This window comes from Bombus pyrosoma, linkage group LG8, assembly GCF_014825855.1.
Source record: "Bombus pyrosoma isolate SC7728 linkage group LG8, ASM1482585v1, whole genome shotgun sequence".
NCBI lineage: Eukaryota > Metazoa > Arthropoda > Insecta > Hymenoptera > Apidae > Bombus > Bombus pyrosoma.
In genome coordinates, this window is record NC_057777.1 from 976,753 (window position 1) to 994,159 (window position 17,407).

The 17,407-nt window shown below is 37.5% G+C and overlaps 2 protein-coding genes across 6 annotated transcripts; both read right to left on the bottom strand.

Moving 5' to 3' along the window:
• Window positions 1–753: 753 nt before the first annotated feature.
• On the bottom strand, window positions 754–1,551 carry LOC122569982. Its single transcript, XM_043731732.1, has 2 exons — window positions 1,272–1,551; window positions 754–1,052 (listed from the first exon to the last, which is right to left on the bottom strand). Exons 1-2 carry the CDS (start codon window positions 1,465–1,467, stop codon window positions 838–840), a joined length of 411 nt encoding a protein of 136 aa, XP_043587667.1. The 5' UTR covers window positions 1,468–1,551; the 3' UTR covers window positions 754–837.
• Window positions 1,552–2,145: 594 nt separating this feature from the next.
• On the bottom strand, window positions 2,146–17,104 carry LOC122570341 (insulin-like growth factor I, juvenile form). Of its 5 annotated transcripts, none has more exons than XR_006317793.1 (4): window positions 16,228–17,104; window positions 10,808–11,081; window positions 9,117–9,845; window positions 2,146–7,904 (listed from the first exon to the last, which is right to left on the bottom strand). XR_006317793.1 is itself a non-coding variant. In XM_043732517.1 (3 exons), the coding sequence occupies exons 1-3, from the start codon at window positions 16,566–16,568 to the stop codon at window positions 9,750–9,752; spliced, it is 711 nt and encodes a 236-aa protein (XP_043588452.1). In that variant the 3' UTR covers window positions 2,146–9,749. The 5 variants fall into 5 exon arrangements, 1 of the variants encoding a protein (XP_043588452.1); XR_006317792.1 differs by having other exon boundaries at window positions 9,006–9,845; XR_006317790.1 differs by having other exon boundaries at window positions 2,146–8,744; window positions 9,006–9,845.
• Window positions 17,105–17,407: the final 303 nt, after the last annotated feature.

A 17,407-nucleotide genomic window follows, 5' to 3' on the forward strand; every position in this document is an offset into this window, starting at 1 on the left:
CTTTCGTCCGGCTTTTCTTGCAATTTTATTTAACTGCATCTATAGAAATACTAGTAGCTCGAATGATCATTTCTAGAATAATAATCGATTCTTCCCATTAATTACGATTTTACAGTTTACCTTTAGATAGATGCAGTTTCACCGTATTTACACCGCCTTCTCGCGATGAATAAACTCGTGGAAATAAATCGGTTACCTTTTAAAAAGTTCGACGCTAACAGCTAACAGATTGAGAAATTTGTGAAAGGATAAATCAACGATAAAGGTTGATCAATTTCTCCAAATTCCTATAGAGTTAAACGCTTTAATACGTGATCAAGCAGTGTACGATTACTTAAATACATGTATGTTCGAATTTCTTACGTTTTTTAATGACGCAATGATAAGAAATTGTATTAAGCCGGCAATTATCTCGTTTAATCATTTATTCTTAAAAATTCTACCTTCCTCTGTTATAGCGATATAATTATTTCGAAGCGGAAAACTTATTATCCACTACGTGTGCGAATATAAAATTCCAATTAAATACAATTTGACTTAAATAAAGAATAAAGAATAAACTTGAATAAAGAGCAAAATCTTTGGACAAAACACAACATCTTAGTCAATAAGTACTTTATTTCCTCAAAGATTCTCAACACACAGCTGAAAATTTAAGTACGATCGATTGTACAACAGTCGTCATTCGGATTTTCTGTTCAAAAATGACTAAACATTCTTTCGTACTCTAAAATGATTAAAAGTACTAAAGTTCCTCGCATGGCGTATCAATGATAATCTCGCGATTCATTACTAAACTCTAAAAAAAAATTTGGATAATGAACCGCAATGTTGTCGTTAATATCCCATGCAAGGAATTATTCCTGGATTATCGTAGCATAATTTCGGATTCGGGCAGCATTTCATGGCAACGCTTTGGAAGATCTTCCTGCTCAGATCCTTCGAACTTCTGGGCATTCTGTAGCCGACCTCGTCCAGAAGTTCTTCCAATTCGTCGGAGTTTAAGCTGAAGCCGAGGAAATCTTCTGGACGCCGTGAATCTTCGGCATTCTCTGTAAATGAAATCAATTTTCGGTTCATTAATCTTTTGTATTCCTGATCTGGTAAAGTATTACGAGGAAAATACATGTACACTATACATTGTTGCATGAGAATATTCGCTTTAAATATTCAACTTTCAATGTTTAAAATTGAATATTCAAAGATTTGTGTTAATAGGAAATTAAAAAATTCCTACCGATATAAATATAAACAATCATGTGGAACATTACCATCATTTAGATAACGAAGTAATAGCTGGACATTTCCCGTGGATCGTTTTATCCTTTCTCCCTTGCAGCTATTCATAATCGCATCCCTGGCGATGTTTTTACACTCTAAGGACTGTCGGCTTATCGTGTCGGCTATCGAGATCTCGACTATTGCCAGCAACATCGTCGTGACTAACGCCACTCGAATCTGACACATATCCACCAATGATAACTGTTTCGACTAACTTGCAACAAATAACAAAATAGCTGTTTCCTCGGATCGAGAACGCGAGATCGTCGATTCGCCGGTCTTTCGGTTACTCCATATATTAACCACGGTCCTTCGTACTTTTAACGAGAAAGTTATCAGCTTGAACGTGTCGCCAGACCGACTTTGCAATCGGGTTTGTTTTAATTGGATAGTTGAATTTTGTGTTCGGTTTATTGTTTTATCGTCACTAAAAATGTTATCGAGGTCAAGAAGGGGTATAGATGGAATTATTATTACGTATTAATTATGACGCCATTCGAGTTTTGGATGATTGCAGTTGAAGTTCCTACGGACAAGGGCGTTCATTATTGATTACTTATCATCCATTATTATTTATTGTTATTAGTGTTTGTTATTCCTATATTATTATTGTATTATATATTTCCTTTATATCATTATTTATTATTCATTTATCCATCATTTATTCACAGATGTTAATACTTTATAAGCTTTTAGATTCCTCGACGTTTTAAATTAACTGAAAGTAAAAATTTATTTATACAATTTACAATAATTTATTTGTAGTTCGCCGCGATGTTTAGGCTGTTTTTGATAATTCGATAAAGAAGCTTCTGAAACAAAATTTATTAATTTCGAATGAAAAATGAATCACCATAGTTGAAACTTCGAAAACATATTTCATTTATTTGCATCGTAATACTTTTACGTTTACATTATAAATTGAGCTCTTGTTTGAAATATTTTGTCGTAAAATCATGGAACGCAACTGGAATATCGCAACAATGTGGATCATTCTACGTACTTATTCTCCTGCAGAAGTAAGCAAAATACTCAAACTTCTTAAGACATAACATAATTTCACCTCGAGACGCATTACGGTATTACGACATCGAAATATAAATACGAATAGTCATCACCTTTCACTAGAAGGCAGGTTTCATTCGCATTTAATAAATACACACTGTATATTTACAAATAAATATCGAATAAATGTGCAATTGCATTTAAAAAGAATGCAATTAATCTTTGCAAACACACTGGTGAATTTGTAAAGAAAATTACACCATACGTTGATAGGTTTCGCAAACAGAGCAAAACTCTCCTCTGCAATATTTTGCAGTTTATAATCGAACTTGGCAGGACCATTTGTTAAGCCATGATTTTCAATTTTCTATCTTTTTCCATTTTCCAAACTACGTTCATATAAATGATCATTTGCATACAAATCCGCAGTTTAGCGATAATCCAAGCTCTTTCGGGCAGTTGCAGGCTAATCATCTACACGGATAAACAAATTGAACGTCAAATTTCGCTTCTCAGAGATTCATGCATACTATATATCTCGATGCGTGCTTTCAAAATTATAACGACTCTCAGCGTTCCTTATGAAAATTGCCTTGAGACATATCCCATTAATCTCAAGGGTTGAGACACTCAACATAGCATTGATTCATACTCTCCTCATCTCCATTCGAATAACAGAACACCACTTACGACTTACAAATAATCACTGCATTTAAACAAAATTAATACATCATCGCCCATGTATGTACAATGCACGTGTACGAGGCTAATAGAAAATTTTACTTGCCAATTTCGCGACCAAAAATTTGTACGTTCGAATTAATTCAAGAAATGATCCGAGGACGAATTCTTTATGAAAGCAAGAGATCCTGGATGAAAAAATGGAACGATCTTACGCGTTTCGAGATTTGCGCTCCACGTATCACCCGTAGATACTTAGCAGAATGCGACGTTCCAATGACGATTGGGAACAAAAATAAAAATTCACTGGCAACGTTCGCAGGCCATGTTCGCAGGCCATGTTCGCAGGCCATGTTCGCACGTTGGCACGTTCGTAAGTCACATTCGCACGCTCGCAGGCCACGTCCGCGGACCAGGTTCGTAGGCCATGTTCACGGATCATGTTCGCACACTAGATACGCACGTTCGGAGGTCGCATTCGTGGGCAACGTTCGCGGAACAGGTTCGCACGTGCTCAGGCCACTTACGCAGGTTCGCAGGCCACATTCTGACGTTTCGCGGTGCGACATTTCAACGAGGATCGAGGGCAAAGGTCAAAAAGATGGATACAATGTGCAGCTTTCTCGAAATTCGATATCAGGGGATGCGAGATGAGTGAAGGTCTATTTATCGTGTCTGTTAGTGTTTTCTCTGCTCCCTGGCTCAGTTGAGATGTCTTGAATGGCTACCTCTTTGTCTAACTACACGCGGTGACGTTTAAGTAAATAGCGCCGATGCCAGGAACAATCTTACCGTTCTTTCGTAAGTATCACGCAGAAATCATTTCGTTGCCCTTCCGTCTCGTCGAATATTGTGCTGACATTCGATAAAGAACAGGACTTTTGTCTTACTTTTAAAATTTTCTTAGGATAGGCGTCAGAAATTCGCTCTTCGATCAAGTCGCGGTTACGAATGAATTTCACTAAAAAAATTAACAACATACATTTACATAACAATGTAATACAATATCTTGTTGACACGGAACGATAAAAATTACAGTCGTGGTTCGGACCATTCTTCTTTTATTCCTTAAAGAAGGAAAGGGACCTTTTAATTGAAAATTAAAATTATACGCGTCTTTCTATTTAACGAGAATTGACAAACGAGAATATAACTATCGAGTGATAGATTCTGATGTACAAACGATTCTTACTAATCCTCTATCGATCGTCGACGGAATTATTGCTTACATTTGTTATTTACTTACATATTATTTACTCAAAGACCGATGATATTCATCGACTAATAAGATCAAGATCGAACAATGTTTATTTCGTTTTTTGTCGAATGCATTCCGCACTGTGCTTGTGGCCGAAAGTGCACTCGCACGGAGGATCGCGAGAGAGAAACGATGTCCCGTAGTGGGTTTGCTACTATCATCCAATTTACAAGCGAACCGTGTGCAGCGGTTAATAGCTGCCGGAATAATGGGCATCGTGCAGGTAGTGATGGGATCGAAACGAACATACAGACAGCGGACGTAAATCTTTCGGATAATAAAGGTTTCTGTCACTTCTGTCATTCGTCTAAGACGTCGTTTCTTTTCTTCTTTTTCCTGTATATCCCTACGTCGCGGAGAAACAGATTTTGCGAGTAGTCGTAAAGTTTATTTCTGCGCCTAGAACGACGCGTGTCGTGTGGTCCTGCGCGCTTTCAAAGACCGTATTTTTGGATCTGTAAAGTACTGCTCGAAACAGCCGTTATACACGTCGTAATAATTAATACCGCCTTTGCTTGTTGAAGGTTACGGTTTTATAAATTCTGGTTTTATAGAGAGGAGAGCGTGTGCAGTGCGCTATATTCTCGGAACTTGTGCTTTGCAATTTGAAGAATATTGGATTTTCTGCAAATCTTTCTAGCCTCTCTTCTTATCGAACTGATGAAAATACTTTCTCGGTCTTTTCAACTTCTAACGTGATATTTCTATCGTGAAATAAGCGAAAAATTCTTTCGGTGCATCTTCGATCCTTTGCTTAAATTTTCTATAAATACACAAATATCTATAGGCCAATAACGATGAACGGTGTTGTAACTTTTGAGCAGATCTTCTGTATGTGAAACTTTCCTCTTTTTCTCAAAGTCGCTCTTTGATCCGATCAATACATTTTCAATAATTTCAAACCAAACCATCATTCCCTTGTGTAAAAAGTTTATGCGATATTAATATTTCACGAAGATTCAATTTTTATTTTTCAAATGCCTAATATCTTGTCTTTATAGCGTTGATCTCCGCTAGGGAATGAACACGATCGACGATTATTAAATTCTATGAATTCCAGGATTTTCTCCTTATTTTATAGGAATTCGTATTTCTCGGCCAAAGTAGGTATTACAGATTCGAGTAACAAGTGGATAATAATTCTTAACTACAAGCGTGCTAACAAGAGCGATTTCTGATTTTAAAGAAGCACCACAGAGTGCCGCGTGTTATCTGTCACGAGATCGCCTAATAAAGACCGAATTCTCGAACATCTTTCTACTGGCCAGAGAATGAGGAGGCTGTGCTCGTTCACGCTCTTTGTGCGCGACTAGCGTGTTCGACACGTTGGCATCAACGTGATCTGTTAATGGTTCAATCTGCCACAAGATGCGCCAAAATACATTCTCAGAAACAATAATTCTTCTACAAAAGACACTTGGCGAACGTTCCCTTTGAAATTTATCAACTTCTACTAGGTTTTTCGAAATTAGGCAATTGGCTGTATAAAAGCTAATTATTTTTTATGAAATATATTACGTTAATGGCATTTATTAATCAACGTTATCTGCTATAAGATCACTTTCTTCGATTTTTGCCTGACAAATATCGTAGAAATTATAGGTTTCGAGATTTTAAAACGTATTATGACTCCGTACTAGGAATACTGATAAAAGATGAAGTACAAAAAATTTGTAATAAAAAAAAAAATGAAATCAAAATGGATAGCATACGACGAAATTATAATGCAAGGGACGAGATAAGCTTTTATTCATATATTTTGCAAAAGAATCGTTCAAATCGTCGGAATATGTAAAATTTCTATGAAGAATTATAAATTTGTCACTTTGACCATTCTGAAAGTTCTAGCGTCAGGTAAAGGTATTGCGTTTCCTTCCAATTTCACCCACTTGAAATCATTATATCAGATTATCTATCATCGAGGGGGCCTCTTCATCCAATGATACAAAAGCCAGGAATCATTAAATCTTAGAGATAATTTTTCTAGTTGTAGATATTTAAGAGAAAGATATCAAACTATCAACCACGAAACCACGTTTCCGAATTGAATTTTGGATTTCCACCCTCGGATTTTGATTAAAGATTCGAAAGAGTCCGCAAAGTGAAAGATCGCAAGAATGAAATACATTTCGTTCTGTTCGTTGTAAATATTATAATTATCGAATATTTTGGGGCAGGAGAAAAGGTAAAATGAGTGGGTAAAATGAGTATGAAAAATCTCGAAGGGTAAAAAAAAAATCGAACAAAAATGTGTCAGTTTAAGCGTTCGTGTATTTTTTATGCAAATTCTAGCAGATAGAACTGGACAACAATTTCCATGAATAAGTTTTGACAGCACGCGAAAATCGACCCCATCGCTATCTGCAAGCCGGTTACGCAAGAACTCGCCACGTGTCTCGTATGAATCGCAATCTTCTATGATAGACGTGACAGAACAGGAAGGAGGAATGAGATTGCGAACAAGTAACTATTCGATTGATATAAATATTTAAATCGTTTCTCGCTATACAGGACCCGTGGCGAATGTAGGGTTTATTTACAGTGGTTGAACATGAATGACGAGAAAATGAGAAACTATGTACATAAATGCGCTTGTGAAATGATATTTATGAATACTTGATGGAAGAAGTATAATGAATATTCTAACATTTTTACACTAGACTTATCAATGCCTTATACGTTACATCTGGACTTTTATTATTTAAGAAAACTTATTCGCATTTCATGCGTTTTAATTCATTGGCGTGTAAATTAAATTGATGCCATATCGACGAAAGTTTATCGAATGCTTTATTTAGGAATATAATACTAATTTCATCGTTGAAATAATTTCTATATTAATTTTTAATCTTCTAATCTATATTCGAGATTGTCGGGCAAAGTTACGGGCGATGCTCCTTTAAAGGATACTTGTACATTTGTAAGAAATTTACAAGACGGGAAAATATTTAAATCTAAAATAATTTACCTATAAAAAGTTATTAAAACTAGATATATCGGATCAATTTACACACCTAATATTAAAAAGAAATTTACATATATATTCCATAATAATAATTATTCATATTTTTTCTATTTTTTATTAAAAAATGAAGATACAAATAATTATCACTATAGAATTTTTCGAATGTTTCGCTATACTTCTTTCGATACTTCGCTAAGTCCGTATACGCTACCCGTTACGTATACTCTCGAAATAGTAGATTTTGAAATGGCACACTCGAGCGTTCAGAGTCGAGAGTCGAATTAAATAAATTAACTAATACAACAGAAAACTAGTGGCGAATGACGTCAAACACATCTGGTGGTTCGCGACCCTCGAATTATTATGCACCGTTCGAGCGTGCCTCGAGTATCTCACTATACAGTATGGGGGCAAAATTGAACGTTGTTAAACGACACAGCTATTTTCTATCGCAGATATATCCGCTTATTTATACCTACATAACTATTTACTCGTGTTTCAATTCGCAATACACAATTGCATTTCTTTTTCACTTTCTTCTTTCATCTTATCGAGTTTGTTTTTCCCGAGTCGCAATACTCGCGCAACGATGTTCCGTGAAACTCGGCAGTTTAAACAAATTTTTAAATCGTTCGAGTTTGCCTCGAAATAATTCCGATGCTGTGGAACAGTTTCTCTTCTTTTCGCGTAGAACAAGAATTAACGCTGTCCAGGCTGAAAAATTCAGAGAGCTTTCCTCTTGCTCCTTTACATAATTGTATTAAGCGATTCGAACTATTCAGAAGTCGATCTGACCAATTTTATTGGAAAATTGGTTCTACTGTTCGTAAAGTTAAGCGGCAATTGCGCGTTACGGTATTTAAATTGTAAGATTTTGGAAATTGTCGAATGGTTCGGAGTCACGCAGAATCTAAGCTCGACTCTATAGAAGCGAATTCTTTGATTTGCGAAAGATACAGCGCTGTTGCATGTCCTTATTCGCAATAATTTACTAGTTAATGATGTTAGTGAATTGAATCGAATAGGATAATAATAGGATACGTAAATTGTAAGATTTCATTTGTTTTATTACCAAACTTATTCCATTATTCTTGTGACTCGTTTAACCACCCTATCGTATTAGATAATAATGGAAATTCGTCGAAATCTTCAAAATTTATCTCGATCAACAAAACCAAAGGAAGAAACATCTGCATTAAAATTTCGTACAGAAAGAGAAAATACGTTGATTTAAGGATACGATTAAATCACGTAAAATTTATTAAATAGGGCAATAGGGGTGTTGAAGGCCAGATTGACTTCTTTCTATTCAAAAAGGCACGCAAATAAAAACGAAGCGAGAAATTTCCCACCTAAACTTCATCGCCCAAAAAGGAATCGCGGTTCTGACTTTGTTCTCCGAGAAAGTTCCGATCGCCTCGCATATTTCGTCTGCCTCTCTCGGTTGCTCGGTATTTCCTACCATCGTCCTTAGTGACTAGTTCGTTCAGCACTAATTTATTAAATGTAGTTCCTTAGCTCTAATACTAGTGAGATCATTGTTCGACAAGGGAGCTGAAAGTGACCGGCAACTTAACGAGAGGAACGAAACGGAGAAACAAAATAAAAAAAAAAAAAAAGAAATAAAGAAAGAATCGCGAACGAGTCCGACTAAACTTATCTCTCGTATGTACATTTGTGTGCATGTATGTGTATGTGTCTCATTAAAAAAAAAAAAAACATAGAGAGAAAGACACGAAGAAAAATAATAATAATAATAATAATAATAAAATAAAATAAAACGAAAAAATCGAGCAAAAAAATGTATATACATACACTTATTGTATAGGGTTAGGTCAGACGTGTTACAACACTGGATTTAAGTCTTTCTCTAGGAGATCGCGCGCGACTGATGGGCCGGATCGGTTTTTCCAATTTATTACATACGTATAGCTTCTCCATTTTTTTCGGATTCAGCCGCGATTACTCGTGAATGTCGATATTCCGCGTCACGAGCAGTGCTTCCAGAGACATCGAGCGTCGTTTTTCAAGCGATGCGATGGCCCATGTACGAGAAATCCACGAAAATTGACCATGTTATTTCCATCTTTTATATTTCTTTTCCTGTTTTTTATCCACTTGGTAAAATACTCGAGCAATGTGTTAAAAATTGCAGAGTAGATCAGATTGTAAATTTCCAAGTCGACCATTCGCGCCGTAGATTCGAAGGGAGGACTTAAACTTACTCGTCTCTAATCTCTTTTCCTTCGCAACTTCAGAAAATACAATGACCAATTTCTCACTATTTTATGGGACTAGACATCTTACTGATTGCACGCTCTCTTTCGTCCGCCTCTGTCCTCTTGGATCAGCTTCCTCACGCTTTCTTGTCCATTGGCCTCATCTTCCTTAGATATTTTGTTCCCTCTCGCGCTTTTCTTCCTTTTGCTCGTTTAGCTCTCTTTGTTTGTTACGATTGTTTCGAGTTCGTGGTCTCTTCGACTGTCTCGACGGGTGCACGAACGAAGGAGGAAAGAAGTTAGAACACAGAGATTTCGATGCTAAGATGAAAGAGGTGCTTCAAAATGGCTCCTCACGGGTCGTTGCTTTTGTCTCCGTTTCTACCTCTTTTTTCAATGGCGCACCCGATTTCACGCCCGATATCTTCTCTAGCATCTGCAACGAGAAATAACAACTCTCATTAGTTACGAATCCCTTTAAATTCGTTCTCCCATACTAAAATACAGGCAACTGGAATTCGAACGATTAGCAATTTGCTCGATTATCGATTATTAACTAAATAACGTACGAAACTGTTTACTTAACATTTCTGCGAGTCCGATTATTTAATCTTAGAACACAAATATTCGTTATTTTCATCATCGACAATTTGTTTGATTATCGATCTATTAATTAATTAATATTTCAAACTGTCATGTAAGTAGAAATTTCTTCGAACTGGTTATTTAATCCTAGATCGCAAACATTCGTAGCTTTTTATAATTCGAGAATTTGTCTGATTATCAATTATTAAGTAGATAACATTTTAAGCTATCGCTCAATAAATTCCGCGACACAGCATCGCAAAGATAAAAATTTATATCAAGTTGTAAAATTTTTTTATCAACATTTGTGCCTTCTAAGAATATATTGGGTAATGAGAAGATTTTTAGGAAAGGATGAGAAATGTAACTTTTGGTTTCCGTGTTTTTTCTCTGTTATTGGACGTAAGATTGATTTGGAAAAAAAAAATTGCTCGGCAGACTATCGCGTGATATTTATACGGTATATCGGTAATGATGTTGTGTCGTTTGCAAAATACCATTGAGAAAAGTAATTTAGAAGATAAAAATTGCACGTTGGAGATAAGAACGTCACACTGGGAAATAAATGCAAACAGCGCGAGACTCTGATCTAATCCCTTATCATCTTTCTTTGCTTATTATTGGATCTTGTTTTTAATTTCTGTTATAATTCGATAATTCTGTAACACTATGGAAACTTTGTCGCAAATCTGCTGATTCGTTGAACGATATTCATCCGGAGGAAATATTTATTTCGCACAGATTAATATAAAAATTCAGGTAGAACCGTCTGAAGGACGAAGGGAAACGATAGTTTGCGATGGTGGTAGATACCTTGCCAAGACGACGACGCCTCTGTCGTCGATGCCTGCAGCCGCAATGGCTGGCGCGATGCCTCCTCAACGGGTTTTTCCTGTCGCAGCCGCCGGCGTCGTCGTCACGGTCCATGTTAGCCCCCTTCTTTCGTGCTCCCCTCGACCCGTGGATTTTACATTTAATTGTACCGTGGACGTAGTCGATGTCCGACCTCGATCTCTCTTCCAACGACGACGAGGTTGCCGACCTCGTGGACAGGTACGGGTACTTTTCTATCCAGACCGGGCTGTTTCTGCAAAAGTCAGAAACAAACGTGGGGAATTATGAAAATCGGCGGCGTTATTTCTTCAATCGTTTCGTGTCTTAGCTTGGAAGTTACAAGCGAAAGCGCAATACGTAGCAAAACACGATGAATATTGTGACGAAAATGTGCATGCGAGCCTTTCGATATCTGATTCTTTCGAATGGAATGTTTCGTTCCATGTATTCGAGAAAAAATATTTTCTTTTTATTATTACTTTTTAAATTCCAGATCGGTCGTAGATTGTAAATCCGATATTAAAATATATTATTATATGGTTTCACATTAAAGAGCTACAAAACACTACCGTAACGTCATTCTCTGAAAATAATAATAAAATAACGTAGTATAAAATCTCCGACTATAAAGGAAAAGATTCGAAGGAAGACTATAACCATCCTTTATATTGGAAGGGTTAATTAACAAGAAAATGCAGATGCTACGGGAGATCGTTTACTTCCTCGTTTCTCCGATACGCTTAATTCGTTCGAGCAATGAACCTACCGGACGTACGTGAAGTTCGAAATACTCGTAGTTGTAAAGGAGGAAATAGAAAAGTGTCAGTGAGATATTTGACAGATGATTGATTAATGAATAAAGAGGTTTGTTAAGCTACCATAAATTACTCGTTGCATGAAATCTGTGATTATTCTCATGCACCGAGGTGTTTCGAATTTTTATATTCTGTAATTACTTCTTTTAAAAAGAGTATGCTCGTTAGAGTGTAAGAAATCATTCGTTAAAAGAGATTATCGTGTTTCAATGTGCATATGTCTGAGGAGGAGTCAACTGAAGTTATTCTTAATTACGATTAATGTTCTCTTCGTCAGAAGTTTGAAAAGACGTTGATGAAGTTGACCATGCAGTGGAAGATAAAACGTAAGAAAATCTTTTCTCAAAGACAGATAGCTTACACTGGCGTAGCGATTGTACGATTGAGTTTTCATACTGAATCTTATTCACAAACCGCAGGAAATCAAATTCGATAAAAAGAAAGAAATTCGATATCAAGAAAATCCTATGTACTCGCGATGAATGCATTAACGATGAGTGCACTGCAAACGCTTATGGAAGTTCACGATCTCCTAAGAGATAAATTAAAGAACTAAGACTCCGACTGGATATCATAGCCAGTATTTGTAATATTCTACGTATTTTTGAATATCATATAAATTTTTCTACTTTTAAACGCAGTCATAAACGTATAGGCATTCGAGTTCTAACGGAGAAAACAAATTATAACATAATTATTATTAAGCTTATATTTCCCATAAAGTTAGAAATAAATGTTTCGAATTTCTAGTAAATAGAAATGTATGTAAAAGGTTAAGAACCACGCCTGATAACGAATTACGTTAAAAAGATACTACGGCAAGATATAGATATTATATAAAAATAAAACAGTTGAAAATTGTAATATGATGTAACGTAATGTCTTACATATTCAGATAAGCTTTTAGTGTAATTATTGATATAAGCTGGTAAGTAAATATGTTACCAGTGATGAAAGACACTGAGATTGGCACATATCGATACTTAATTATTAATAATTGATAAGTATAACAATTATCGATGTACTTCGTGCGGCGATAGGCGTTTTATTTTCGTTACTTCGTTTATAAAATATCGAACCTTTCGAATTCATTTGTAGGAACTTTCTGGAACTTACGTACATATTTTTCGGTTCCTTTTCCTTACTTGCTTAAAATATGACTCATGCAACATAAAATAATTTTTCTCGTATTAAAGCGATAGATAATAATAGTCATGCGATGGTGCGTTACATCACAAGCATAAACGCGATAAAATAAGAAAAAAAAATCACACATTCGCTAGAAATCGTTAATGCGTCCGTTAGTTTGCGATAGTTATCAATTAGTAGCGAGAAATTGAATGTTAAGGCTGCTGTAAAGTATCTAACAACGTTCGATCACAGTGGAAAGTATCACGTCGTTGTCTGAAGCTTTCTCTGCGAAGTCCAACCGTAGATTTACGAGCGTCAGAACCAAGAGTGATTGCTCTAACAGATTTAACAAATAAACCAGTTGCTCGGCAAACAATTTCAAATAAACTATAGCGTTACATAATAAATATATTAGACAGAATTTTATCTAAACTACTGTTCACTCTGTATGAAGTAAATTTCAGTCATCGAAATAGCGCCAATCAGTCCTAAACTCCATCAAACAAGATTCGACATAAAAATCGAACTCTAGCGAATAACCAAAGATGCGAGCAACTTCACTGCGATTTTGACAAACGAAGCCAAACCAACGTAACAATATCGATGAAAACATTGCGTTTCCATTAATAATCCTGTCATCGAGTAATTTCTCAAGCGGAACTTCTACCATAACAGAGTTAAAAGTGAATAACCAATTAATATCAGTTAAATGGATTTTACCTTGCAAATATAAATTACAATAGACTTTACTTTGAACAAGAACGACGCGACGCGACGCGTTCTAAGATAGAAGATCTACGAATATTATACCCAAACTATTAAGAATCGAAAGATGACGGTTTAACAGCCGTCCGGTTAACAGGTTGTTCGAAGCGACAGCTTCATTTCAACTCATTGTCCTCGGCGGTTCACGTTTCGAAATAATACTCGATTCGCGTGTACCTCGTCACATCTGCGATAAACAATAGGCGCGAAATCGATAATCCAGCTGTTTGAATCGTTGCTCGCATGCGCGTAAGATCTTATAAGAAGAGTACGAGGGAGATGATATTGAAAAAAAAAAATGAGAATAAAAAGGAGAAGATTGTTTTATCGATCGTTGGAACAAGATAGACGGGGAAAAAAAGCGTAGATCGAGCGACGAAAGAGATAGCGCTCGATCGTCCTAGTACTTCGGACTAACCTTCCTGGCTGAGGCCACTCCGCGCAACCGTGAACTTTAGGAAAAGCGACAGAGATTATCATGGAGCGGCTGATAATCGCCGCTCTCGAGCCTTCTGTCCTCGTCTCTCCCGGTTTCTCTGCGACAATTGAACCGGCCGAACCGGCTAATAACCACGACTCCGCGAAGCCACCTACTATCGACGTGGTAAAGTCCACCGAGATGAATTCCCTTCTATCGTGAGGAACGAAAGAATAACAAGTAGCTGATTGGAAGAACGGCTGGCCGATGGCAGGCGGTTAAATAGGTGCTTTTCGCGATTCTCATCGTACTCGAGCCAATAACTGATGGGATGCCGATTACGAGCTACGAATTCTGCCTATGGGCGCTGCTCTGATCTGTCGATCTTAATCTAGCGACAGAATACGTATTTTTCTGCATAAATTTTCGTCAAGGTGTATTAAAATCTTTGACGCGATCGAGGAATACGAATTGGGAGCTACGGGTGCTGCTTTGAGTGCCTCTAATACGTTTATGGATTTTTGTCAAATAAATTCTTAAGAGTATAATTTTAATGATAATTCTTGATGGCAATTCGTTGGAGCTTTTGAAAGCAGAGAGAGAGAGAGAGTTACCTTGGATACTGCGTTTTGATCTATCGAGATTCAATTGGTAATCGAACAGATACTTTTTGAACGAATTTTTGAAAATATTTCCTAGTGATTTGAGATAATTCTTTGGTCCGGGATGGTTCTTTAAAATAAAATTAAACAATGGAAATCGATTGGATGCTCTGATTTGTCGCACTTGGATTAGAAAGTGAATACACTTTTGTCTCAAGTTTCTGCTAATTTATAAGGATTTGGAATAACTTTCAGTGAAGAATAATATATTATATTTGCTCATATTGGTAACGAGTGGATCGATGAACTGAACAGACGCTATCTGAATCGAGATTTCGACAGCTGAACTAAATGTGTCAAAGGTAAAGTTGAAACGTTGATCTGGCTTATCAAAGATCGATTTAAATATATATCCGAGTTACGTTCCACGTAAATTCATCGTGACATCGACTAGAATTAGAAACTCGGAATCGTAAAGTGGATTTCCATCGAAAAATATTGAATGTTGCTTTCCCTTAAATTCATCTCGTTGTACAAGACGATCTTCGCGAAAAACAACTTCCTTGTGTTATTAATAAATTGATAAACGAGCGCATCGAAAGAGAAATAAAACTGAAGCACGATATACGAATAAATAACAGAAGTAAAAGAAGAAATTGAGTCGCAGAAGCTATTTCGAACTTGGAATGTTAACGAGGTCGTTGGGAAATTAATCTCATGGCCGATAATTGCAGCCGAAATCACTGGAAAAAACCCAAGGCGAGTCGAAGGTTGGAGGTTGTTGCAAAAATCTTTGCATAATGGAATATTCAGACGTTGAACGGGTCAATTTAACAGTTAAATCGGCTAGATCCCGCGAAGTCGATGATTTCCGGCCAAGACAGGAAAGAAATTGATCGTCGCGTTGAATATTTAAACACGTCTGGCAAAGATTGGTCCTCAAGGCAAAGACGAGGTGTTATTGGAAATTATAATGTTATTGGAAAGGTTAACGAAGTCTGAGGTAAGCGACCATAATCGACAACAAGAATAACGTTGATCTGCTAATTTCGTTTCCATTCGTTTCCATCGATGAAAACACGAGAAGATTTGCAAATGTCTCTCGAATTGAATTTTAATTTGGTCGAAGGAGGAAATTAAGTGCGCCGCAGCAGATCGATTAAAGTTTCAAATGTTCAATTAACGTTTCAGACGCTTCGTAAACAAAGAAAAAAGCAAAAGATAGTAACAGAAAACTATTACCGCTTTCTACGAAAAGATTCGTTTTCTAGAATGTAACATCGAAGATTATGAAAATATGCAAAATTACGAATAAAGAGGAAAGCGTATGAGAAATCTCGTGATTTATATGTGAAATATTCGACGGAAAACTAGACTGAGAAGAAACTATCGCGTCAAATAAAGACGCACAGTTGTCAAAAAACATCTCTAAAAATGAAACCTTCGAAACCTCTCGTAACTACGAAACTTTTAATAATTCATCCCGTTAAAACCCAGAAACTCGATCAAGGGATCAATTTACTCGTGAAAAATTCGATCAGCCAATAAATAATTATCTAACCATCGTGCAGAAGCGGCGCAGCAAGGAAAATAGCGTGTACAAAGTTTCATAGCTTACAGTGTAGAAAAATATCAAAAGAAAAACAGGAGAAACTAACATCCACTCACACGGCGTCCACGGAACTGGACTTGTCCGGCTTGCAATATTGTTGCAGCTGGGTATAGGTGCACGTATGGTAGCAACACTCCTCCGCGAGTCCCGGGCCCACGGAATCCATAGGACTATCCTCGCTGCTGTAGGAAAACGGCTCGTTGTAACCTCGATCCTTGCACGCGAGGTACAGAGCGTCGCTGAGACTTTTCGAGCATAGCCTGAGCAAGGACCTCTTGTAAGGAGTGCTATTAACCGTGTCGAGGAGCGTGAGCAACATCAGGCCGACCAGGACTATCGTCCTCGCTCTGCTGCTTCCAAACATGGTGGTTTTGGCGCGGCAACCGCTTCGTAGCATTGCGAATTATACAATTTTCGCTTCTTCGAAAAGACAGCTACGTGTAATTCCCACTGGTAACCAGTCGAACGACACAGTGACGGATTATCGTCGTTCCTTTAATTCACGAAAGCTGGTATCGAAAGGTATCGCGTTCACTGGTAAACACGACACGTGCCTTTGATCCGTCCACTCTTCGAACTGTACGAAACTTTTACAAATATTCTTCGGCCGATCGAATGTTCAAGGAGTTGCTCGATTCGGAGATCCTGAACTAGAAACGTGAATCTTCGGAGACACGGAGACGATGTGTTCCGGACACGGTGTACCGGTGGACTAGGTGTTCCAGGTGACCAGGATCGGTTTTATAGGCGCACTTTTGCCGATCGTGGGGCTCGTTATCGGAGAACGTGCTCAACGTGGTCGTATCGTAAACGACGACGAAAAGAGAGGAAAAAGAGAGAAAGAGAGAGAAAAGGAGAAAGAGAGGGAGCGTGGTTCTCGTTCCCGAAGATGAGACCTCCGTTGGTACCGAGTTCCTCGGTGCCACTGGTACCGGCTAGCCTCGCCACGCGGTTCTTGTTCTAGATTTCACGGATTAGAGGAGTGGAACAATAAGGAGGCGCAGCTCGAAGGAGGGGAAAAGATCAGCGGAGGAGTAGGTGGCGGAGCATCAAACGCGATCATAGAGAAGGGGGAGGTCACGTCGGACTGCTGGTGGTACGCGTCCTCGTGTGTGCTTCATAGTAGATCGAGAGAAGGGGTCGATGGAGCGAGATCGCTCGATCTCTGTCACGTTTCTTTGGCCGGTACAGAGGAACCGAACGTGCTAGCCTAGTCATTTTCTCCAGGTGAACTTG

Bases quoted from the DNA above. Each gene is read 5' to 3' on its own strand.
- LOC122570341 (XM_043732517.1), bottom strand. From the start codon at position 16,568: ATGCTACGAAGCGGTTGCCGCGCCAAAACCACCATGTTTGGAAGCAGC. The intron at 11,082-16,227 runs GTGAGTGGATGT...TGACTTTTGCAG, and splicing joins TCCAGTTCCGTGGACGCCGT to AAACAGCCCGGTCTGGATAG. The intron at 9,846-10,807 runs GTATCTACCACC...TTCTCGTTGCAG, and splicing joins GGCGTCGTCGTCTTGGCAAG to ATGCTAGAGAAGATATCGGG.
- LOC122569982 (XM_043731732.1), bottom strand. From the start codon at position 1,467: ATGTGTCAGATTCGAGTGGCGTTAGTCACGACGATGTTGCTGGCAATA. The intron at 1,053-1,271 runs GTAATGTTCCAC...TTTCATTTACAG, and splicing joins ACTTCGTTATCTAAATGATG to AGAATGCCGAAGATTCACGG.